Source organism: Phyllostomus discolor, chromosome 8 (assembly GCF_004126475.2).
Source record: "Phyllostomus discolor isolate MPI-MPIP mPhyDis1 chromosome 8, mPhyDis1.pri.v3, whole genome shotgun sequence".
In the NCBI taxonomy this organism is placed as follows: Eukaryota; Metazoa; Chordata; class Mammalia; order Chiroptera; family Phyllostomidae; genus Phyllostomus; species Phyllostomus discolor.
In genome coordinates, this window is record NC_040910.2 from 111,357,031 (window position 1) to 111,381,653 (window position 24,623).

Consider the following 24,623-nt stretch of genomic DNA (forward strand, 5'->3'; position numbering starts at 1 on the left):
AGCCGCGGGAGGGCAGCGGGCAGCTGCCACCCTCGCCTCTGCCCCAAGGGTACAGCTTGCTCACACACACTGGGCGTCCCGGGGGAGGACAGCGGGGCCGCAGCCGGGGAGGGCAGCAGCCTTGGTCTAGCCCGGGAGGCCACGGCAGCTGTAGGAGTTGCCCCGCTCTGGCCAGCCCGAAGCCCCGGCACTCTCAGGGAATGACTTCCAATCGGTTTAGGGGGTGCCCTGCTCTAATGCTCACGCTGCAAGCCAGCCCCCCGCCCCCCCCTGAAGAGGTCTGCCCCTGCACCTGGGGCCCTCCCTCCGCTCCACCTTCCCAAGCAGGGCCAGAGAAGCCTCGCCACCCGGAGCTGCTTCCTCGGCCTTTATTCAGAGCTCCGCTCGGTCATCAGCGGAGGACCTCGGCCCGCGGGTGGGCTCCTCCAGCCCCTCCCCAGGGGGCACCTCCAGGCGCATCTCGGGCCCCTCCTGGGCGCTGAGCTGCTGGGAGAGGCGTCCCTGCGAGGAGACCGGTCTGTCCGCCCGCTGGGGAGGAGAAGCTGCAAGACAGGAGGCATGGGGAGGGCTCTGCCTGCTCCCTGCGCCCGCTCCCGCGGCTGAACCCCGGAGCCTGCGGGGGCTGCTCGGGGGACAACAGGCCGGCGAGGGAACCTGCCCGGGGCCAGGCGGTGTGGTCCTCACAGGTGCCCTCAGCAAAGCTCCGGATAACCGCTGAGCGACAGTAAGCCCCTTACTGCCGGCCAGGACCCTGCCCCTTGGCCACGTGTCCTCCGTGAACAGGGGACTGAGTGTTCGGGCAACAGGCACAGGTAAGGGCAGGGGTGTCCCGAACACTGTCCTCTCGCCGACTCCCATGTTGCTAGCGCCCCCGGCCGGACGGCGGGGTGCCGAGGAGGGAGGAGCATGGCACCCCCTGCTCTGTCCATGGCAGACAGCCTGGCTTTGAACCCCAACACTGCTGCTTCCGCCCCGGGTAGCCTTGGGCAGGCACCTGGACGGCGCTGGGCCCGGGCCCCCTCCGCCGTGAGCGAGGGAGTGGGAGCCGAGTCTGCGCAGGTCGGCGTGAGGCCGGGACCGCGCATGCGCATGTGTGCGTGCCTGCGGGGCTCCTCACCGGGGCCCGACCCCCACCGTCACCAGCCCTCTCCAGCTCCTGCGGGGCCCCCTACCGCCCGAGGCCCCGACCCGTGAGCCGCTGCGAAGCACATGGGTTGGTGACTTCGCCGGAGCGAGGGCAGAGCCTTCCCTCCGGGTCTCGTGGGGACCCGGCACGAAGCAGCGCTCGGTGTCCCTTTTACTGACGGGGGAGGGGACACTTGCCTCTGTAGGCACACCTGGACGTGACCTGGCCTCCTGGCTCCAGGCCGGGTGCCGCCTCACCCCGGGAGGCCCTCTGCCCTCTAGTTGTCAGGCAGGACGTAGCCCCCCGGGGGACTGCAGAGAGTCCAGGGACCTTCCAGAGCTGCGGGCAAGGAGGGTCCCCTCCACGGGCAGGGCCGGACGGCCCAGCCGCCACCACGCAGAGCCCGTGAGCGCGTGGGAGCAGGGACAGGCTCCTGCCCGAGCCAGAGTCTTGGGCTGCCCCCTGCCGCTGTTTCCTCTTCTGGGAGACAGGGGGCGCCACGGGGGTGCCCGCCCCAGGGACCTGGGGTGCGGCGAGCCAGCAGCAGCGATGGCGGCCTCTCTTCCTCCTCCCACCCCCCCCCCCCGCCCCCCAGCTCCCAGGCCCCTCCTCTCCCCGGGGAAATAGAGGCGTGTACCAGCCACGCACAGGAAAGGGCGCTGGTGGAGCGGGGAGGCCTGAGGCCTCGGGAAGGACACCCCACGCGGAGGGCCCCTACCTGAGGTGTTGCCGGCCGGCACCTCGGCGCTCTGGGGCCGCGAGGGCAGCTGGCCGCTGTCACCGAGGGACGACGGGTGCCGCTGCACGTGGAGCAGCCGCGACAGCTTGGTCTTATGCCTGGTGATGCTCGAGCCGGACGGGGACGGGGACGCTGGGGAGAAGGGTCCGCGCTGAGACCCCCACCGAGAGCTCTGTGGGGACGGGGGGGGGGGGGGGAGGGAGGGGGGAGGGGGAGGGACGGGCGGGCACAGCCCGCCCAGAGCGGGGCCACGCCACGGCATCCTGGCTGAGCAGCAGAGCCTGCCCAGCCTTCCGCCGCCCGCCAGCAGCGGCCCGGGCCTTTGGAGACTGCCCGTCTGGATCCGGGGAGGCGGGAAAAGAGACAGCCAGGTCCCGCGGCCCCAGGGAGTGCGGGGCGGGCCCCAGACGCCTGAGCAAGAAGGGGCCTCCGGGCCGTGGGACTCACTGTCTTTGCTCGGGATGCCGGGCAGCCTTGTGTCCATCCGCCCCTTGTAGATGTGTCCATCCAGGCCCAAGATGTCCACCTCGTGCTGTGGAGGCGGGCAGGTGTCCGTCACCACGTGGCACCCAGATCTCTCCCTCTGCCCGTCTCCGCACGGGCCTGGGGCACCCTCCAGGGGCTCTGGGCGGCACCGGGGAACAGCCGCAGGGCGAGGGGCGGGGGAGGTGCTCTTGCCCTGGGGGGGGGGGGCCCAGGTGGGGGCTGCAGGTGGGGGCGTTCCTTTTCGCCGAACCTGAGGCTTTAACTAGGTCTGAGTCACAAACTGCCTCAAGGCAGAGGGCGGGATGGGGTGACCTTGGGTGGGTTTTCTAGACGACTCAAGGACCTGGGGCTATGTCGGGGTCCCCCTCCCGAGCAGCGCCTGCCCGGACCTTCAGGGCAAGCTGGATCTCCTCGGGGTGCAGGCCCTGCGGCAGGTGCTGCAGGCGGGCACGGCGGTAGGGGTAGGTGAGCGTGTGGCTGCCGCCGCAGGGCCGGGGCACCGGCGAGTAGGCGTAATCCGACACGTCCGGCACCCTGTGGGGCGGACGGCCGAGTTACTGGGAACAGATGTGACCTGGGCCGCCTGTGGTGGGGCCGGGCCCCAGGGAGGCTGGGGGCAGCTGTCTGCTGGGGTCTCTGGGGTCCAGGGCAGGAGCAAGGGGCAGAACGGGCAGGGGAGCGAGCAGCACAGCCCTCTGGCCGCCGGCCGGAAGTCCACACACATAAATAGGCAACCCTCCCCCCACTGCCACCCCCCAGCCCCAGGGCTTTCCCTGGTCCGGGCTGAGGTGTCTCCACGGCCAGGGGCTCCGGCTGTGTTGTCCTCCTGCCCTCCTACCGTTTGTAGCAGGGGGAGCTGAGGCACTGGGCCTGCAGTAGCTCGCGGATCATCTGGCTGCTGGCCTTGACCGAGCCCCCGTAGTGGATCTGCACCTTCTCAATGTCCATCAGCATCTTGGAGTGCATGGAGTGCAGGCGCCCCACGCTCCGCTCCAGGGGCGCCAGGTCGGCCCTCAGGAAGGCGCCGCTGCCCAGCTTCAGGCTGCGGGCGCAGGAAGGAGGTTGAGGCGGCCACGGAGGCAGGGCCCCGGCCCACGCCACACCCTGTCGGCCCCCGGCTCCTCGGGGCCCAGGGCGGGCAGGAGCCCTTCCCACGGTCCCCAAGGGGGTGTGAGCAGGCGTGTAAGCAGGACAGGGTTCCTGAGGTGGGACAGCGCAGAGGAGCCCCCCGGAGGGGAGCCCGGCTCCCCCAGCTAACCGGGGTGGTGGCGCTGGCCTCTCCCTGTCCCCGCATGTCCAGTGCACACACCTGGAACCCCTGGGTTCCTGAGCGCAACATAAAAACCACCCTTCCCACTGAAGCTCAGGGGACCGGAAGGCTGCAGGGAGGTGGGCAGGAGCCCGGAGCAGTGTGAAACCGCAGCCCACACGCGTCCCCCACGTTCGCCGCGCGGCCCTCTTGCTGAGTGACGCTGGTCCCCCCTCAACCCCCCTCGGGTCCCATGGGCACATGGGACGCGGGTCCCATGCCAGGACTGCTGAGCCAGCCGCAGGGCCTGGGGGTGTGAGGAGCCAAGGTGGCCGGCACCTCGGCACCTGGGGCGAGGTCCCAGCAGGACCCCCTGTGGGACTGAAGGCGGGTGATCACTGGTCCTGCCTCTTGCTTCTCCGGCGCCCCAGGAAGCGTCCCGGCGGGGAACAGGGCCCCCCACGTCGCCTGTCCGCCCGGCCCCCCAGGGGAGCCCTGCGCAGGACCCCGCACGTGCCTGCGGCTCTGCTGCCGGACCTGATCCAGCTCGAAGATGGTGTAGGGGCGCGTGGAGCGGCTCCCCGGCAGGCTGGGCCCCACGGGAGTCACGGGGATGGGTCTGCGCAGGGACAGAGGGGAGCAGTGTGAGGCCTGCCATCGCCCGAGTCCACCGCCCACTCCCCCCCCACCCCCCCATTGTGCTGCCTGCCCCAAGGACCGAGGGACAGGCAACTGTCCAGGCAGGCAGGCGCAGAGCCGCGAGGGAGGGCAGGGAGAGGCCGTGCGCCGGAGGCGGGGAGCGAATGGAGGAGACACACAGCCCTACCGTGCCCACCCCGGGATGGCCACCCGGCTGGGTCGGCCCCGTGTGGGCACTCACTGTCCAGTCACAGGAGTCTCCAAGGGACGGTCACAGGACAGGCAGTGGAAATGTGCCAAGAGCTGCCTGTGAGGAACGGGACACACGGAGGGTGAGTGCCCTGCCCAGAGGGTCTGGAGTGGGGGGGGGTGGAGAACCCACCCGGTCCCTGCTCCCCTGGAACTCACGGACTTGTGGGCCCACACCTGGGCCAGATGCAGCGCCGGCCTGCCCTAACCCACCTGTCCCTGGGGGATGCTCTGTGTGGGCCTCGGGCGCCCTCTGGTGGCCAGCAGTGGAAACCTCACAAATCAGGCTGCCTCAGCCAGAGTCCCCTAAGAGTGGTCTCATCTCGGGGGACTGGGGACTCCATTCTCACTGTACTACAAAGTGGCCTGAGCTCTACAATACTGCCACTCCTACCGTGGGGCAGGATTAGCCACACCCCCGAGCACGCTGTGCGCTCGTGGGAGCGGCGCATCTGGGCCCCTGCAGGCCGCACCTCCGCATGCAGGCGGCCTCGTCAGCCTGGTAGAGCGGGGAGCGCTCTTTGAGCTGCTGCCGCAGGGACTTCCACCGGTCCTCCAGCAGCTGCTTCACAGGGTCCAGCTCCAGGCGGTCCAGCTGCGGTGGGCGGGGGTGTGGGGGATCCAGGTGAGCACTGACGGAGCAGGTGGGGGCCGCAGGGCCTGGGGAAGGTGGCGCCGCCCTAGTCTGGGGGCCTCGCAGCACCCTGTGGCCCCCTCACCTTGCTGTCCATCTCCAGCAGGAGCCGGTCCAGCATCTTCTGCCAGTCCTGCTCCTGCCCGCTCATCTTGGCCACCAGCTCCTGCATCATGTGATTCAGCTGCTCCGTGGTGGCGTCGAACTGCACGCGGCTCACTTTGCCGGCCAGGGCGCTCTTGTCGGCTTTCTGCCCGGAGAGAGGGGGAGGCGCCCCCCGCCACCCGATGGGAGAGAGCCACGGAGGGTGCCCTGAGGGGTCAGCCCTGACACTGAGCCCACATCCGCCCCCCACCCCCGTGGGCTCCCCTCCACTCCTGGCCTTTCCAAGAACGCCCAGCGAGGCCTCTCCCCCCCAGGGACACCGGCAGCCCCTCGGGGCCTGCCCCCTACCCACCACGTCAATCTCCATCTCCAGGTGCTCCCGGTTGGCCTTCTCCCTCTCCAGCTTCTCCAGACCCTGGTACAAGGCCTGGGGGCGAGGAGGCGGAGAATAGGGAGTGAGAAACTGAAGGGGGGGGGCGGCCAGGGTCCCGCCTCACCCCCGCCCCGGCCCCCCTGCCGGCGGCTTGGCTCACAGTGATGTCCTTCTGCTTCTGCTGATGGTCGGCGATGAGGTTGCTGGTGGTGATGTTGAGCTTCTCACAGTCGCCCTGCACCTGCAGGATGGCCCTCTGCACGTGGCCCAGCAGCTCCTCGTCCTGTGGCGACAGGGACAGAGGCAGGCTCCCTGAGGCCGCCGCAGGGCACCGCAAGCCAGCCCTTACGGCGGCACCCAGCAGGCGGGCCCACTGCAGGCCGGTGCTGACCCCGCTTCCTTGCCTCCTCCATTGCCCGCCGACAGCAGGAGGCTCTAGGCTCTTCCTGTGAGCCCCCCCAAGGGGGCCAGGGGTGCAGTTTCCTGCCTCCTAGGAGGGACCAGCCCCGGGGGACCTGGTCGGCCGGGGTCAGGGGTGTGATGGGCAGAGGTGATGGAAGCTCAGAAGTAGTGAGCTGCCTCTGGTCCCCGAGAGTCGGCCTGGGGGCTGCGGTCTGCCCACCCACCCCGGGCTGGATCGGCATCCCAGAGCCCAGAAGGCAGGGCTCGGGCCCTGTGGCCGCCCCAGCCCCACCAGCAGACCCACCCTTTGTGGGGAGCATCGGGCAAAGGTCTGGAAGACTGGCGTGAAGGAGAGTCGGCAACCCCTAAAGCTATGCCAGCGTCCCCAGGGCGTGTGGGGGGCTCTGCTCCATCCTCAGCCGGCTGTGCTTTCCCAGCCCATGGTCCCCCCACTCCGAGAGCTCCTTGCCGTGACCCTGTGGAAGGACCAGGTGCCTCTGCGAGGTCAGGAAGGGCTCCCCCACGGAAAAGCAGTGCCTGGGGGCTCTGCCAGCCACTCCAGGCTCCATGTGCCTCCCCGAGGGGCCGGGGGGCGGCTGCAGCGGGAGGGAAGCCGGCGGGCGTCACCTGGCTCTGGAGCTTGGCCTTCTTGGAGGGCCGGGAGGCCGCCAGGCTGTTGACCATGTTCTGCAGCTGCTCGTAGCGCTGCACCAGCGTGCTGACCTGGTGGCCCAGGTCCAGGCTGCAGGCTGGGCAGGTGGCCCCAGGGTCAATATGGCCAGGCGTCAGGGTTAGCGGGGTCTTCTGAGGTGCTATGCTCATGGTCAGCAGCGTGGAGGAGGAGGCCAGCATGCCCTCGATGATCATCCGGAGCTTGTCTAGCTGGGGGCGGGCGAGAGGGCGGGCACAGGGCCGTGAGTGGGGCCCGGCCACGTTCCGGCCACCATCACAGCCAGCCTGCGCTTCCCGCCCCTCGCCTGCCGGGACCTGGGCAGCCGCCGTCCCCTCAGTGCCTCGCAGAACGCGTGGCCTGTGGGAGGCGCGCGACATCTGTCCGTGAAACAGTGACGAGGGTTCTCGGGGAGGGGCATCAAAGCTGAGGGAAGCCCATGTGGGAGACTTTCTCCAGCCAACCCGCTGGCGCCCTGTGATGGCATGGCTCCTCGAGCTACACCTGAGAGGGGTGACATCTGTCAGAGGCCCCTGAGGACACACAGGCCCGGCCCCCGCCCGGGGACGGGAGGGGCAGCCTCACGCACGCCCAGTCCTCACCCAGTGGCACGCCGCCCACAGCAAAGCGCTGTGGTGAGTGCCGCCGCCACTCCAGGGCGCCCTCGTGGGCTGGGCGGGAGCAAACGCCTTCCACCGACCGGCCCTCCTGCTCTCTGCCGTTCCCCACGGTCCTCCTCTGCCCCCCACAAACAATCGGTCCCGGACAGGCGCCCGCCCGGTTCAAGGGCATCCAGTCCCTAGACTGGCCGAAGACCTGTGCCGCGTTGCCTGGCTCAGAAGGAGGGGCGGGGCCCACCGGAGCGCCCTCTCGTGGTCATGTGTGACACAGCGGGGCTGGGGCAGCCACGTGGGACGGTGCGTGAGAGAGGCAGAAGCTGCCGGAGCAGGACGGGAAAGAGACGTGAGAGTGTTTGAGCGCGGTGGGTGAGGAAGGAGACGCGGGAACAGACACGCACCAGAACAGACAGACGGACAGCGAGCGGCCTGGACCAGCCTGGGCCTCGGCCTGGACGCCCCTCTGTCTCTGGCTCCCTGCACGCACACCTACCTACCGCCAGCCAAGCCCCCTCCGCCTGGGCCCGGTGCCCCTCCCTGGCTCGCACCCAGGAGGACCTGCACTCCCCTGGAGAGTCCAGAAGAGCCTGTCAGTGGGACCTAGGGCTCAGAGAGGGGGGTAGTTCTCTCTAGGAGAGTGGAAGATGCGCCCCAAACCACTGGCATTTCAGCGGGCTCAGGAAGGGTGAGAAGTGGCCGTCCCGTGAGGAGGGGCAGCGGAGGGAGCCCCGGAGGCTGGGGAGTCAGGGGTGGGAGCGGGAGCCTCACTGGCGCTGCCCCAGGAGGCCAGGCTGCCCCAGGGGGAGTGAACCTGGGAGGAACCTGGAGGTGGCTGAGCTCAGACGGGGGCTTTGGAATGACAGGTGACTCGCACACACAGTGACCTGCTCTGGGGTCGTGACGCGGTCACACCCCTGTCCCAGCAAACCTGGGAGTGGCCCAGAATGGGGCCTCGACGCCCACGGGCCCCCTCGGCTCAGCGGGCTTTCCTATCGGCCCCTTCCCGAAGTGCTCAGGGGGCTGCTCCCGGTCCCGACACTCCTCGGCGGAACGCTCCGGGGCGGCCGCGGCTGGCCTCGCCCAGGACTGAGAAGCAGACACCAGCAGGAGAGGGAAGGGACAGCCCACAGTGTGGGACAGAGTACTTGCGCATCACACAGCCAACAACAGTCTAGTATCCAGAATAGATGAAGAACTCTCAACAGGCCCTGGCTGGCGTAGCTCAGTGGATTGAGCACCGGCTGTGAACCAAAGTGTCGCAGGTTCGATTCCCAGTCAGGGCACATGCCTGGGTTGCAGGCCACGGCCCCCAGCAACCTCACATTGGTGTCTCTCTCTCTCTCTTTCTCCCTCCCTTCCCTCTCTAAAAATAAATAAATAAAATCTTAAAAAAATAAATAAAAATAGCACAATATTTTTTAAAAACTCTCAATAGCTAGACAACAGAAAGACAAATAACCCAATTTTCAAATGGACAAAGGATTGAAACAGGCATCTTTCCAAAGAGGATACGCGGACGGCCAATAACCACAGGAGAAGATGCGCGACATCATTAGCCACCGCGGAAATGCGAACCACAACCGAAATGGGACACCGCGCCGCACCATTAGGCGGGCTCTGACCAACCAAATGCGTGAAAGGAAAGTGAGTGTCCGTGCGGATGAGGGGCTGAAACCCTCGCGGGTGGCCGCTGGCGGTGTGAGCGGCGCGGCGGCTGTGGGAGACACTTTGGCGGCCGCTCAGAACGCCGGCCGCGGAGGTTCCGTGCAGCCCAGCCCCCCACTCGCCGACACGCAGCCAAGGGAAGTGAGAACGCGCGGCCGCGCAAAAACGCGCAGATGGATGCTCATGGCGTCCTTATCCAGCAGAGCCCAAAGGCAGAAACACCAGGTGCCCTTCCGCCGACGGCGGGATAAACAAGGTGTTTCCGCAGGCGGCCGTGGCACCGACGGAAGTCCACGCCGCGGCAGGAAGGAGCCCGGAGAGCCTCACGCCGCGTGAGAGGGGCCGGCGCAGAAGGCCACGTGCTGCGTGAGATTCCATTTACGGGGCACGCCCAGGACGGGGGTCTCCCCAGAGACGAGCGCCGCCAGTGGCTGCCGGGGGCAGGGGTGGCGGGGGGATGGGGCGTGGCTGCTGACAGGGGCGGGGGCTCATTGTGGGGGGAGAGGGGGCGGGCCCTCTGGAATCCGGTCACGCTGATGGCTGCACACCTTTGTCATTGGACCAAGAACCACCGCTTCACTTTAAAAGGGTGAGTTCTACGGGGCGGGAATCACCTAATTTTGAAAGATGGGGGGAACGCCTTCATGGCAGGCGGGCAGGCAGGCCTTGACGCGGGCCTTGCCGCTCGTGGACCAGGGGCCTCGGAGCCGGTTCTGGATGACGAGAGGCTGAATCCCAGGTACAGCCCTCTTCCCCACCCCCCCACCCCCGTCCCCAACACACACACACAGAGGAGGAGCTGGTGGGGACGGATGAGGCTGCCCCCTGCTGGGCAGCCAACAGAATGGCCCCGCCCCTGTGCTGAGCCGGATGGGCGCCTCACCTGATCCTGCAGGTAAAGGGAGGCTTCGGAGACCGAATGCTCCAGGCTGGCCTTGCCCCGCTCCTGGCTGTTCCTCAGCTCGGCCAGCTCCTTCTCGATGTCGGCCATGGTGACTCTGCATGCGCAAGAGACGGTCTGGCCACAGCGCCAGCCCAGGGGCCCGGCCCCCCCCCTCCCCCGTGCTGGCCCCCGCCGTCAGGGGTGGCGGCGGACGGACGGGGCCTGGTTCAGCCTTCCCAGCAGGCTCCGACGAGAGAGCCCAAGGCCCTGCCTGTCCTGGGCTGGGTGCCCAGGGTGCCTCCAGCTGGCGAGGCCGGGCACTGTGCAGAGAGGCCTCAGAGGGACTGTAGCAAGCACTCCCAGCCCCGGACTGGGCACAGAGTCTAAGGGGCTTTTTTGAGAGGTAGGGGAGGAGGGCTCTTTCAAAACCCTGGTGCTGAGCTGGTTTAGGAACGTGGGGAACCTCCACCAGCCACTTGAACTAGACGCGGGCAAACTGAAGAGTGGCCGTCACCCGGGTCAAAGGTCAGCACCGGGTGGACCAGAGCCGCCGTCGCCTCCCTGGCTGAGCACGGGTGAGGTCAGGGTGGGGGCAGCTACCTGAGGAGGCCCAGCTGCAAGCTCAGCTGGCTGCTTTTCACCTCCTTCCCCATGTCTGGGTGCGTGTCGCCCTCCAGGATCTTCTGTATCTTGTCCATCTACAAGCGGGGGGGGGGGGGGGGGAGGAGGGCCAGGTAGGCTGGAGTTCCGGGCTTCCTGAAGGTGCCGCTCCAGCCTGAGCCAGCCCCTCCCCTGGTCCTTAATCCTCATCCAACCTTCGTGCATCCACTCACCCACCCCGGGGAGGTGGACAGGTGGCCGTGACCACTGGCCCCAGATGGCCCCGGAGCCTGGGCTTTACTGGGAACACCTGCGGGCACCTGGACGCACTCGGGCCACCTGGTCGGCGCAGCTGCGCCCTCGCCGCTCCGAGCGTCTGGTTTGCGATCGGGAAATGGACACGGTGATGTCCGAGGGCCTCTCCTACCCGACGGGACTGTCGGGACCCAGGGGCCCCGCGAGTGCGGGAAAGGGCCGAGTCAGGCATGCCAGCGCCAGGGGCGTGGGGGACTCCTGGCGCAGGGTGAAGGGGACCACCCTCCCTTACGTACTTTTGCTTTCTCCTGCCGGAATTCTTTGGCCAGGGCCTTTATGTTCTTTGTCTGCTCCTGCACTTCCGGCGGGATGGTCTTTTGCACTACGGAAAACAGGGCCCCTCGGGTCAGAAATGGTGGGGTTCCCGGTGGGCTTCCCGTCCCCATTTCCAGCCCCCATGAGGAGGCTACCCCGGAGAACACAGGCCCGTGGGGACGGGATGGGAAGACAGGAGACAGGAGTGTCCCTGGCCCATAAGAAATCCACCTAAGGAGCCCCGGCTGGTGTGGCTCAGTGGACGGAGCGCTGGCCTGTGGACCAAGGGGTCCCGGGCTCAATTTCCAGTCAGGGCGCATGCTACAGGCCAGGTCGCCAGTAGGGGGCGCGTGAGAGGCACCCGCACGTTGATGTTTCTCTCCCTCTCTTCTTCCCTCCCTTCCCCTCTCTAAGTAAAATTACTCTGGACCTGGAGCTGTGAATGGGCAAAGTTAGGTTTGAATCTCCCACAGTCTCTCCCGCCCCCAGCAGACACTGTTGGTGCCCCCTTCCCCCTTGTCTCCCCGGCAGCTAAAGGCTTAAGACACTGCCTCATTCTGCTGTTGAAGCTCCTTTGCTCCTGCTGGTTCTACTCCATCTTTTGGACCCTGAAGGCTCTCGGAGAACCCGGAATGACTAAGAACAGACGCGTTCTATGTCCTGGGACTCGGAAGAGCCCGGCTGCCAGGGTTCGAGGTCGGGGGTTGCGGGGTGAGGGTGGTGCGGGGCCGGGAAGAGATGAAATCCATTCAGAACAAAGACTGTGGCCCCTGCTCCCGGCCGGCGGTACCCACCCATGAGGGAGAACAGGTACTGGATCTTCTCCAGGTCGGACTGGCCAGCCTTCTTCTCGTCCAGCTCCTTCATGGTCTCCTTTAGCTCCATGTAGAGGGCGATGAGCTCCCCCATCATACGGAACGTCTCCACTGCCACGGGGAAGCTGATGGCCATTCTGTCCAGTGAGTCGTGTCTCTCGCTCACGACACTGCTCCTTTGCGGTGAGACTTGGTCGAAATGGTGAAGGGAGTCTGTACGCCTGGAAGAGGCAGCATCCTGGCGTGGGGTAGTCTGGATATGAGTCTCAGGTTGATTTGGATCCAAAACGACTCGGACATACTTATTGCTATCTGGGTATCCCAGGCCACTCGGGCCGGGGTACTCGAAGCCGGGGGTGCTCGGGATAGAGGGTGTGTGGTCACGCTGCTGCGGGCCACGTGGGGCCAGAGGCTGCTGCTCTGGGCGTGCAGGTTGCATACCTGTGCTTATCGGTGTCGGACCACGCTGGTCTGTGCCAGGGGGCATCAAACCCTGTTGATAAGTTTCTGTTGGTGCCAAACCCTCTTGGACTGGACCTGGTGACATCAAACCTTGCGAGGCTGGAAGTGCTGACACCTGGGTAGGATGATCTGTGCTACGAGGCACCACCCCGTGCTGATACGGGCGTGGCGGTGTAAAAGGTGGATAATCCGAGCGGGACGGGAAGCCGCGGGACTCGGTGCCTAGTGGTACCAAGCCTTGGTAATCTGCACCAGGTTGGCTCAGACCACCCTGATCCGTCCCAGGCTGCATGGAATCAGGACGATATGCACCACGCTGGACCACACCATGGGGATAGGCCCCTGGCTGGACCAAACCAGGTGGATATACACCACTCTGAACCAAACCCCGCTGATCCATTCCAGGTTGGACCAAATCAAGTTGATCTGCACCAGGTTGGACCAAACCAGGCTGACCTGTGCCAGGTTGGACCAAACCAGGCTGAACTGCACCAGGCTGACCTGTTCCTGGTTGGATTATACCAGGCTGACCTGCACCAGGTTGAACAAAACCAGGCTGACCTGTGCCAGGCTGACCTGTTCCTGGTTGGATTGTACCAGGCTGACCTGCACCAAGTTGGACAAAACCAGGCCAACCTGCACCAGGTTGGACAAAACCAGGCCAACCTGCACCAGGTTGGACAAAACCAGGCTGACCTGTGCCAGGCTGACCTGCACCAAGCTGACCTGTTCCCAGTTGGATTGCACCAGGCTGACCTGTACCAGGTTGGACAAAACCAGGCCAACCTGCACCAGGTTGGACAAAACCAGGCTGGCCTGCACCAGGTTGGACCGCACCAGGTTGGACTATACCAGGCTGACCTGCACCAGGCCGACCTGCACCAGGTTGGACAAAACCAGGCTGACCTGCACCAGGTTGCACAAAACCAGGCTGACCTGCACCAGGCTGACCTGCACCAGGTTGGACAAAACCAGGCCGACCTGCACCAGGTTGGACAAAACCAGGCTGACCTGCACCAGGCTGACCTGCACCAGGCTGACCTGCACCAGGTTGGACAAAACCAGGCTGACCTGCACCAGGTTGGACAAAACCAGGCCGACCTGCACCAGGTTGGACAAAACCAGGCTGACCTGCACCAGGCTGACCTGCACCAGGTTGGACTGCACCAGGCTGACCTGCACCCGGTTGGACTGCACCAGGCTGACCTGCACCAGGTTGGACAAAACCAGGCTGACCTGCACCAGGTTGGACAAAACCAGGCTGACCTGCACCAGGCTGACCTGCACCAGGCCGACCTGCACCAGGTTGGACTGCACTAGGCTGACCTGCGCCAGGCTGACCTGCTCCTGGTTGGACAAAACCAGGCTGACCTGCACCAGGCCGGCCTGCACCAGGTTGGACTGCACCAGGCCGACCTGCACCAGGTTGGACTACACCAGGCTGACCTACACCAGGTTGGACCGCACCAGGCTGACCTGCACCAGGTTGGACAAAACCAGGCTGACCTGCACCAGGTTGAACAAAACCAGGATGGCCTGCACCAGCTTGGACAAAACCAGGCTGGCCTGCACCAGGTTGGACTGCACCAGGCCGACCTGCACCAGGTTGGACTGTACCAGGCCGACCTGCACCAGGTTGGACAGAACCAGGCTGACCTGCACCTGGTTGGACTGCACCAGGCCAACCTGCACCAGGTTGGACTGTACCAGGTTGGACAGAACCAGGCTGACCTGCACCCGGTTGGACCAAACCAGGCTGAGCTGCACCAGTTTGGACAAAACCAGGCCGACCTGCACCAGGCTGACCTACACCCGGTTGGACAAAACCAGGCTGAGCTGCACCAGGCTGGACCGCACCAGGCTGAACTGCACCAGGTTGGACAAAACCAGGCTGACCTGCACCAGGTTGGACTGCACCAGGCTGACCTGCACCAGGTTGGACCAAACCAGGCTGTACTGCACCAGGTTGGACAAAACCAGGCTGAACTGCACCAGGCTGACCTGCACCAGGTTGGACCAAACCAGGCTGACCTGTACCAGGTTGACCTGCATCAGTCTGGCCTGAACCAGGCTGGACAAAACCAGGCTGACCTGTTCCAGGCTGACCTGCACCAGGCTGAACAAAACCAGGCTGACCTGCACCAGGTTGGACAAAACCAGGCTGACCTGTGCCAGGCCAACCTGCACCAGGTTGAACAAAACCAGGCTGACCTGCTCCTGGTTGGACAAAACCAGGCTGACCTGTACCAGGTTGGACAAAACCAGGCTGACCTGCACCAGGCTGACCTGCTCCTGGCTGGACGGCACCAGGCTGACCTGCACCAGGCTGATCTGCACCAGGTTGGACCAAACCAGTCTGTACTGCTCCAGACTGGACCAAACCAGGCTGAACTGCTCCAGGTTGGACCAAACCAGGCTGAACTGCTCCAGGTTGGACAAAACCAGGCTGAACTGCTCCAGGTTGGACCAAACCAGGCTGAACTGCTCCAGGTTGGACAAAACCAGGCTGAACTGCTCCAGGTTGGACCAAACCAGGCTGAACTGCTCCAGGTTGGACCAAACCAGGCTGAACTGCTCCAGGTTGGACAAAACCAGGCTGAACTGCTCCATGTTGGACCAAACCGGTCTGTACTGCTTCAGATTGGACAAAACCAGGATGTACTGCTCCAGGTTGGACAAAGCTAGGCTGAACTGCTCCAGGTTGGACAAAGCTAGGCTGAACTGCTGCAGGTTGGACCAAACCGGTCTGTACTGCTCCAGGCTCCACCAAACCAGTCTGATCCATTCCAGGCTGGACTAAACCAGGATGTGCACCAGGTTGAACCCAACCAGGTGGATAAGCACCAGGCTGAATTGCACGAAGCTGGTCCCCAACATACTGCTGTAAGCCACGGTGCGCGAATTCAGGTGTTTCCACGCTGAGCTGTACAGAACCTTGCTGGTCTGTGACAACTTGCATCAGACCAGCTGATCCCGGAACATGCTGGTCTGTAACCGGGGGAGCCAGTCCCTGTTGATCCATGCCAAATACTGCAAATCCCTGCTGACCTATGCCAGGCGGCCCCACGCCACTCTCGTCCATGCCAGCCCATTCCACACCACGTGGGTCTGTGCCAGGAAGTCTCACACCTTGTTGATATGTGCCAAGTGGAACTACACCAGGCTGCTCCACACTGGGTAGTGCCAGTCCTTGCTGCTCTGTGCCAGGTACCCGTGGTGGCACCACATCCTGCTGACCCATGCCGGGGATTACTGATTCCTGCGTGCCCATTCCAGGCGGCATCATGCCCAGCGGGCTCGTGCTGAAGGGGAACACGCCAGGCGGGTGAGTGCTCGGCTGTAGCAATTCAGGCTGATCCAGGACAAGTGGCTCCAACCCCTGCTGATCTGGCCACGCGTAGACTTGACCCGGGCTGACCTGCACCGCCCTCATCGGGTCTGGGTGCACGGGACGATGCCCGCCCCTAGCTGAGGCTGAGTCCTCGGGAGCGGGGCCAGGGTGTGCGAAGCCGGACTGGTCTCGAGGCTCCGCTCTGAGTTGGGACTCGGGGGGTTGCTGGGTTTTGGCCAGGCTGGCTTCATCACGGGCCCTGGGGTGCTGTTCTCTCCCAGGAAACCCAGCGGCAGAGGTGAGTCTGCCTTGTTCCCTGCCAGGCGCGCCCTCAGACGGGTATCCTGACCTGCCGGCCCCTGGTAAGGTCTGATCTGGGCCAAAGCCACCAGTAGAATCCAGAGTCTTGTCGACACTTGAACTCTTGACGGAGGACCCGCTCGGACCCATGTCATTTGATGTTAAGGACGTCTGCCTTAAGCTTCTGCGCTTCATAAGTGCTGTTGTTGAGTCCGAGCCCTGGTTGAAGAGGAAGAAAGCAAGCGGAGGCCGCGAGTAAAAGTATTGTAAGGGTCAGAGGGGAGGAAATCCGGGCTATCGGAATAGGAACGCTTAAGGCCCCTGGGGGGCAGTCCCCGCTGGTCCCCAGATAGAAGCTGGACCCAAAGGAAGGCTTTGACACTCTGGGAGGGCAGTTCTGCAGACTTCTGAGGATCTGCACATTTGCAAGTGGCATCATAATCTATAACCTCCCTCCTGAAAGACGGGGGCACCACAATACGCAAGGGGTCCGTGCCGCAGAAAGAACACAAGTGCTTTGGTTTCAGGTACGAAGTCCGCCCGAGGCCGGCGCACTGCTGACGGCAGCAGCGTGCACTGCGGAGCAGCTGACCCGCATATTTAAAATGCAGGCGCACAGGCCCTCGGGCCCAGAACTTCCACAGACAGGAGTGTTCTCCACCGACGCTCACACAAGGCCGCCCAGGTACCCGTACGAAGACTAAGCCTGTGGCATTGCTTATAAAAACAGGTTACTTTCCCAGCCAGGGTACATTCCTGGGTTGCAGGCCAGAACCCCCAGCAATTGCACATTGAATCTTTCTCTCCCTCTCTCTCTCTCTCTCTCCACCCCCCCTTCCCTCTCTAAAAATAAATAAATAAAATCTTAAAAAAAAACAACAAAAAAAAAACAGGTCACCGGTAGGGGACGGAGGGATGGCGTGTGGTGCACCCACACAGGAGGACACCGATAATCTGTTGGAAAAGAATGAGTAATGGACTATCTCCACATCCAACCCAAACGGAGCCACAAGGACTGCCTTTGCCCTCCTTTCTGGAACAACCACAATCCCAAACCCAAAACCAATGATGAGAGAGTGGATTTCTGGGCCCTGGCTGCCAGCTAACGGAGGTCAGCCATTCCCCGGAAGCTGGGGAGACAGAGGACGCGAACCACACCGCCACCTCGCGCCTACGGCTTGGGCGGAGTTTCCAGGCTGCAGGGCGGGAGGCAGCTCACGGGGCGGGGCGGCCAGCACACTCCCTGAGCCGGGGAGAAAAGCCAAGCGTTGGGGAGGCGGCGGCCATGGCCACGGGACCAAGAATCGGAAAACAGCAGCACGGAGATGACTCGGGAGGTCTGCGGAGGGTCCCCCTCGGGGCGCCTGCGCAGAAGTGGCCGGCCCACCTGGGAGGAAGCGCTCTGAAGCCGAGAGAGGAACCAGCCACAGGGCCAGAGGGACCAGTGCCGGGATTCTCACGAGGTTGGGCGCAGCGCCTGCTCCTGCCCGCCAGCGTGGAAAACACCTAGAATTTGTGGGGCAGGGTCCCCAGAAGGGGGTGGCCTCAGCAGTGGAGAGTGGTCAGTTCTACACAGAAAACTGCTGGGGATCCACTAAGAAAATAACTAAAAAATATACGGACAAAAAAGAAAAGAACGATAAAGAATACACGGGCAAAGAAACAGCAAGGGATTTCACATGGTACAATGCTAGAGGAGTGGAGGGACATAGAGAAAACAAATAGCAAAACGGAAGGGGTGGACTCAGTAATTAAACACTCCAATCAGAAGGCAGAGGTTGTGAATGACAATTTAAAAAAGAAAGAAAGGAAGAAAGAAAGAAAGAAAGAAAGAAAGAAAGAAAGAAAGAAAGAAAGAAAGAAAGAAAGAAAGAAAAAGAGAAAGAGAGAAAGAAAGAAAGAAAGAAAGAAAGAAAGAAAGAAAGAAAGAAAGAAAGAGAAAAAGGAAGGGACGGAGGAGGAAGGGAGGAAAGAAGGAAGGAAGGAAGGAAAGAAAGGAAGGAAGTGAGGGAGGGAGGAAGGAAGCAGAGGTTGGCAGGCTGGAGTGAAGAGCGTGACCCCAGGGGGGACACAGGAGTGAGCACCAGCGCGCGGGGAGGCCAGCCCTTAGAGAGGAGGACGGGGAGAAGCCCAAACCTTCGCAAGGCCTGCATCCCAGCCCTGCACCCTGGGCTGTTGCTGACCACCTGCGCTCTTGTTCTCGGGCCAATTCAAGAGCGGAAAGACAGCGAGTGCCTGAAGGAAGATTGGATAACCAGGAGGCGACTAATCACGAGTCGGCCGCACACGTGAAAACGAGGCCAGGGAGCCAGAAGAGTCTGCGTCCCGAAGCCCATGAGAACAGAAGATATCGCCTGTGGGCTCATTGGAGAGGAGCTGCCCAACTTCATGGGATCCCAGACTTTGACAGGAGCCTGGGCAGACACCTGTCATCACCTGGGCTCGTCCTCTAGCTTTTTAAAGATTTTATTTATTTATTTTTAGAGAGAGGGGAAGGGAAGGAGAAAGAGAGGGAGAGAAACATCAATGTGTGGCTGCCTCTCATGCGCCCCCTACTGGGGACCTGGCAGGCATATGCCCTGACTGGGAATCAAACCGGCGACCCTTTGGTTCACAGGCCTGCGCTCAAACCACTGAGCTACACTTAACCCCTAGCTACTCAAAAGCTTGTGGCATTTATATTCTCCCTTGCTTCGGGAGCTCTTCCCAATTCTGAGAACTGTCAAAACGCTGACACTTTCTTAGCTCTAGGAGGAGCGGAATGTCTCCAGGTGCTTATGTGGGTGTTTGTTTACAGTCTCGCAGGTGCCTTCTGCCGGCTCCCTGAGAACACGTGGGCTCACTCAGAACACACGACCGTGGTATCCGTAAATCAGCTTCAGCTTTGTAAGAAATGCAGCACAGAAAAGCTTAGTCACTGTGTCGTACACCTGAAACTAATGTTGCATGTCCACAGCAATCAAAAAAAATTTTTTTTGAATTTTAAAACAGTGAAAGCAAAGGCTGCCTGTTCCTAGGCCCCCCCTCCCGTTTGCAGACTCCTCTTCCAAAGCTTTTTGATGATACTTTCCCCCAAAGATGCCCCCCCCACACCCCAGTTCAGAAAACCGCAGGGTGTCTATTGTACGGGAATATCTGTTGCACCCCAGATGGCCATGTGGTGGCGCCAAAGGGTTCCCTCTTTTTGAGGGACCCAGATGCCCAAAGCCAGGGGTAGGAAAATGTCAAGACCACACATCAGCTGGTCCTCGTCCTGGATGGCCATGGAAACATCCCCATTCTTTTCAGGTGAAGGAAGGACGGGGCTCGAAGAGGATCTGGTTCCCCAGGCGCCTCTGCGCAAGCTCCCCCGTCAGCGAAGGGCCCCTCCCCTACAGAGGCGTTACTGCCGCGGCTGGTCCACCTTTGTCCACCGACAGCGAAGGGACTTGTGCATTCCAGGACAGGCCGCGAAAGGACTGTGAAACACCGCAGAAGTAAACCAGGGGCCCTTTTCCATCCAAATGGGTGGCCAAGCTCAAAGAAGGGGGCCCCTGCAGACAGCGCTGGCGGAACCGCGAGATGAGACCTCTTCTCCTCCACGGCTGGAGGCGGGGCCTACATGAGAACCCCACCCACCCACCGGAGGCAATGAGCCGAAAGCTACCCAGACCACAAACGCACGCTCCGTTGCTGGGAATTCACCCTCTGCGTGTGTCCACTCGTGGAGCGCTGTTGTAGCACTGGGGGAGAACGTGAAAACCAGCCCCGGTGGGAGACTGTGAAACAAACTATGGATGTCCACGCAACGGAACCCCGCCTGACAGCAAAGAGGGAGAGGCTCGGGGGAGACCGCCGCCACACCTCCGCCCCCCATGGAATGCGTTCACCCCTTGGGAGACCTTCCAGCCGTCCGCGATCGCTTGCTCCAGCTCCTCCCAGGTGACCATGGTGACTTCTTCCCCAGGAGGTATCAGAGTCAGCTTCCGGCTCAAGGGTTCCTGACGGCGACAGACAGCACGGGCTCCGTTAATCCCAGGACGTTTGAGGAGCAGGGCTGAGCTGACAGGGGGGCGGGCCCTGCGGCAGCCCTAGCCCCAGGGAGATGTCACTGGGAGTCTGGCTTCCTGTCTCATGGGGGCCCTGGTGGAGCACTGGGCAGGGATGGGAGGGCTTTCCCTTCAGCCCCGGGGGAGCACCTGAGAGGCAGAGGGCAGAGCTCGTCCTCCCTGGGGGGACACAGACATCCGGGGCAGGTGCTCGGAGGTGCCAAGAGGGAGCCGAGCTGCATCCCCCCACCCCTGCGGGCCCTTCCCGCAACACCGGCCGACCTTACCAGGATTTCATCCCGGCTTCTGACTATCCGCTCCACTTCCTCGATCCGTTGCAGAAGTTTCTGGAAGAAGGGTGCAGAGGTGGGGTGTCAAAGCAGGCCCTCCTGTGGCCCCTACACACACATACACACACACACACACTCACACAGGGGCGAGGGGGAGCGACGTGTGGGTCTTGGAGGAACCGGGGACAGACAGAGGGTGGGTACACAGACAAGAGGAGGGGACATGGGGGGTGGCGGGGTGGCAGTGGGGACAGCTGTGCCAGGGGCAAACGCTAATGCTGGCATGGGAACCTTTGGTCCTAGGACCCCCCTCAGACAGCCCACCAGTGAGACACTGCCCGGTGCAGAGCGGGGCTGCCCTCGCTGCCCACAGACAAGTGTCCCTGGGGACTTGGAGGGCGTCTGTGGTGCCGTGTTGTTTAAAAGCAAATCGCTGGAACGGAAACCTTCTGCCCACCTTCAGAACCTAAGACTCTAAAGGTAAATAAAATGTCTTCTCTCTGGAAAATAAAGCAACCTAACACCCCAAAACACCTCACGTTCAAAAGCAAAGCTTCCCAGAGCAAAAATGAGCCCCGCTCGGGTTTCGAGGCCTGGGATGACCCAAGTGGGCGGAGGTCCCCCCCTCCCAGAGTCTCAGCCTCCCCTTTGGCTCCTTGGAGCCTTTTCTCTCCTTCAAGTCTCTTCTCAGCCTCTTGCTGTGCCCCCCGGTCTTCAGACCTAACCCCCCCCCCCCAGAAAACAAAGAGCTGAATGAAGGTGTTGCTGCACTTGCAGTCGGAGGTTGGGGGACTGAGGGGATGACCCAGAACTGTCTCCGTCCCAGCCCCGGCTTGTCTTCAACACCCACCACCACCTTTCTTTACGCTTCAGAGGAAACTCAAAGGATTACTCTGAGAAGCTGTCAGTGCCCACCCCACCCCACCCCCGCCCCACCCCGGGTGGGTTCAGGACCCTTGGGTGTCTGATACACGGGGATGAGCCTCCATGCAAACCAGGAGAGGAAGGGTGATGCGGGGCGGGGGAAGGGGGGGTCCCACCACCCTCACAATTGGGGTCATCTCCTGGGCTTTCTCCCGGACTTCCTTCAGCATTTTCGCGTCTTGCATGACGGTCTGGAGCAGCTCCGTGCTCTGCAAGGTGGAGTGGGGCCTTGTGGGCCTGGGCTGCACCAAGGCCTGGCGCCCCCACCATCCCAGCACCCGGCACCCGCACCAGCCTGTACTGGCCTCCTCCCCCCAGTGGTGGGTGGTCGTGGGCACCCTTGGGACTGAGCCCCAGCCTGGGCTGGAGGGCGGTTTGGAGGCGCCTGGCGTGTTCTCACCTTCGGTCTGTCCTTCCACATTTTCATCAACCCCCTTCGCATTTTCTCGGGCACCAATGTGGCCGTGCCGGGCACTGGTATGGCCGTCTCAGGCAATGCTGAGGCCGCCCCCAGTACAGGCGGGGGCATCTTGGGCAGTGGTGTGGCCGTCACCAACTTGGTCTTCTCAATAGTGGGCGTGGCCGTGTCGATAGTGGGCGTGGTCATATCCGTGGTGGGAGTGGCCATCTCCTGAGCCAAGTCCTTTTCCATCTCCTGGGTCTCCTGCCACTCCTGGGCGTCCAAGTCCTCTCCGCTTACCAGGGCAGTGAAGTATTGCATGTGATCCAGCATGGCCTGCACCTGGCTGTCCATGGTCTTGAAATGCCGGTTCAGGTCCTGAACCTGCCCGCCCAGGTCCTTCACCTGGCTCTCCAGCGTCTGGGCCGGCACCTTGGCCACGCTGCTCCTCCGCTTCTCCTTGGGCACACCCACCTGCGGGGTGCTCATCGAGGCCCGTGCGCCCTCCAAGGAACGACTCGGCTCAGGCGACAGGGTCTGGAAGTTCACCCGGGTGTCCTGCAAGTGGAGGTTCTTGAGCATGGCCACGATGAGCGTGTGAAGGGCCGTGAAGTTCACGGCGCCCACCTCCGGGGTGCCGATGGCCAGGTCGGCCAGCTCCCGGAGGGAGACCTTGTTGGTAGCCGTCGCGGGCGGCATCGTGCGCGGTGTCCGGCGGTCAGCTCCCGCGGCCGGACCGTTGGCCACGCCCCCTCACTGTTCACGGCCACTGTGGGCTTTCAGGGACCCTGTGGGGTCCCGCGTCCTGCCCTGCCTCTGGGCTCTGTCGGGAGTCTGCCTGCAGTTCAGAGAGGGGCGCCCCAGCCGCTCTGCGCTCCCGGAGCCCAGGCGGCGCCCGCCTCCCGGGCGGGGTTGGGGCACCTCCGGCCCTCCGCTGGCTCCTCGCAGTCTCTGCTCAAGCCCAGCGCCGCCCTCCCCTCGCGCCGGGTCTCGGCCAGCGGACGTTTGAAAGGGGGCGGGGGCGGGGGCGGGCGGCGACCCATTGGCGGTGGCCCCCGCGTGCCCGAGGGTTCCGCGGAGGGGCACGCCCCCAGAGGAGGACGGCGTCCGGGGCGCAGGAGTCCGCACCTCGCGGGACCTGCCGAAACTCACCCGGGGACCCTCTCCCACAGGGACCCGGGGACGCCTTGGCCACACTCCCGGGCACCACCCGTTTCTGTTCTCAGTGAACGCTCCCGAGGAAAGGCGACACGGGGCTGTGCCAAGGCATTTTTATCGGGGAACAAACACCTCGGCGGCTCCGGGAGGGGGCGCGTCCGAATGCTCACCGAGCCTCCCGCCGGCCCTTAGTCCGAGAGGCCCACGATTCGCTCACCCTCGGAGGCCGGTGCGGGCCCGGACGTACCGTGCACCGCGGCACCTACGCTGCGCGTCCGTCCCTGTCCCACTACACTGAGCAGTGGCACGGACCTAAGGGCGCAGGGCGGACGCCCCGGCCGCTGGGGGGCAGTTTCCACCTCGCTTTGCACCGTCGAAGGGAGGAGGGCTTAGACAAGACCACTCCCCGCCCATCTGGTGCCAATTAGTTACCAGGCGACGGAGCTTTCCCGCGCTGCGCCGGGCCGACTTACGGCGAACTTCAGCTCGTTAAAGACAGGATGGGCCGGGGCCGCCAGTTCGGCGCTCCCCAGAGACCCGACTGCCCCCCACCGGGTTCCTCCAGAACATGGGACACACTCGGGGACGCTGAGAAGAACCTGAGCACGCACCTCTACTTACTCCTGTTTTACCGTATTTGCGGATTTGTACGCAAATACGGTAAATACGGTACGCAAATACCGTATTTACCGTATTACCGTATTTGTAAGTTGCACGGTGCTTACAGTACCGTGCGACTGTAAGAAGCACTTTTTTCCTCCCAAATTTGGGGGGAAAGAGGAGCTGCATCTTACAGTCTGAATGTAGCTTACCTGGCTCGCTTTGGGTGGGGGGCGGTAGTGGTGGAGTGGGGGGGAGGAGTCACAGGTTATTAAATATTTTACATTTTTTGCTTGAAAAAATTTCCCCCCTAGTTCCCTCCTCTAAAACGTAGGTGCGTCTTATGGTCCGGTGCGTCTTACAGTCCTAAAAATACGGTAACTCCTTTCAGCTGCAGATGTTCAGTTTGGCCTGAGCTGGTGAAATGTAACTCGCAGGAACCCTGTGTGTGTGCGCCCCCCCCACCCCCCAGACCAGCGTTCCCTGGGAACCGAGTCCAGCCCGAGGCGGTGACCTCCAGGAGGCTGCCTCTGCAGACCAGCTCCCCCTTAGCTCCCCAGGGCCAGGCACGCCGGCCTTCAGGGGGTTGTTGGTATCTCCAGGGGAGCCAAGTCCTGGCCCTCTCCTGTGCGCTCCCCCACTTATCTCATGAAATGTGAAGCCAGACCACCAAGGTCAAGTTAAAGCCAGCCTTGGGATCAGGCATCCGCTGTAGAGGAGGCTGCGGTGTGAGGGTGCGTGGGCTTTCTCAGGTCTAAGTTCAGTGACTTTCCACAAGGTTCCTGCGACCCCACTAGCCATGGCCTGCACGACGGCCCCCAGAAGGCCCCCCCCCCGCCCCCCGTTTTCACACCCCCGAGGCTTGGAGTCCCAGCAGGCAGGCCAGGGCTCTCGCTCTAACGCATGCACACTCCAACCCCAGGAAGTGCACTCCGTCACGTGCTTCTGCCGAGTACGCACCCTGAAAAATTCCGGCTCCGGAGACATGGCGGGGACTGCACTGCGGGCACAAATGGAACTGGGGTCGGAAAGACCTGAGCTTTCCGCCCCAAACCTCCCTTCTCACCACTGAGGGCGGAGGCCCGGAAGGACCAGCAGCCTGCCCGGCCTGCGAACAGGGACTGGGGCTCCCTAGGAACGTCCGTGGCTCTTCCTGCACCCCCTTTTAGTTATAAAAGGAGTTGCTCATCCTTTTATAATTAACGTCTTTGCTCAAACTGCCCCTCCACGGCCTGTTAACCAAAGGCAACCCGCCTGTGCACTGGAAGAGCTCACGTGCTCCGCGTCTGGCCTGCAGGCGGGGGACGA

At 63.2% G+C, this 24,623-nt stretch overlaps 1 protein-coding gene across 1 annotated transcript; it reads right to left on the reverse strand.

The window, feature by feature from the left end:
• Positions 1–347: 347 nt before the first annotated feature.
• Positions 348–23,148, reverse strand: QRICH2 (glutamine rich 2). Its single transcript, XM_036009077.1, has 21 exons — positions 21,558–23,148; positions 21,283–21,366; positions 20,231–20,290; positions 19,705–19,895; positions 13,161–16,174; positions 11,802–12,995; positions 10,989–11,074; positions 10,438–10,535; positions 9,838–9,952; positions 6,630–6,884; positions 5,761–5,883; positions 5,580–5,654; positions 5,208–5,372; positions 4,962–5,083; positions 4,481–4,546; positions 4,118–4,219; positions 3,190–3,393; positions 2,741–2,885; positions 2,309–2,397; positions 1,845–1,972; positions 348–542 (listed from the first exon to the last, which is right to left on the reverse strand). Exons 1-21 carry the CDS (start codon positions 22,254–22,256, stop codon positions 373–375), a joined length of 7,185 nt encoding a protein of 2,394 aa, XP_035864970.1. The 5' UTR covers positions 22,257–23,148; the 3' UTR covers positions 348–372.
• Between the last annotated feature and the right edge of the window lie 1,475 nt (positions 23,149–24,623).

Excerpts from the sequence above, each read along its gene's own strand:
- QRICH2 (XM_036009077.1), bottom strand. The coding sequence starts at position 22,256 with ATGCCGCCCGCGACGGCTACCAACAAGGTCTCCCTCCGGGAGCTGGCC. Across the intron at positions 19,896-20,230 it reads GAAGCCGGGATGAAATCCTG|GAACCCTTGAGCCGGAAGCT; the intron begins GTAAGGTCGGCC and ends TGTCGCCGTCAG. Across the intron at positions 10,536-10,988 it reads TCCGGCAGGAGAAAGCAAAA|ATGGACAAGATACAGAAGAT; the intron begins GTACGTAAGGGA and ends CCCCGCTTGTAG.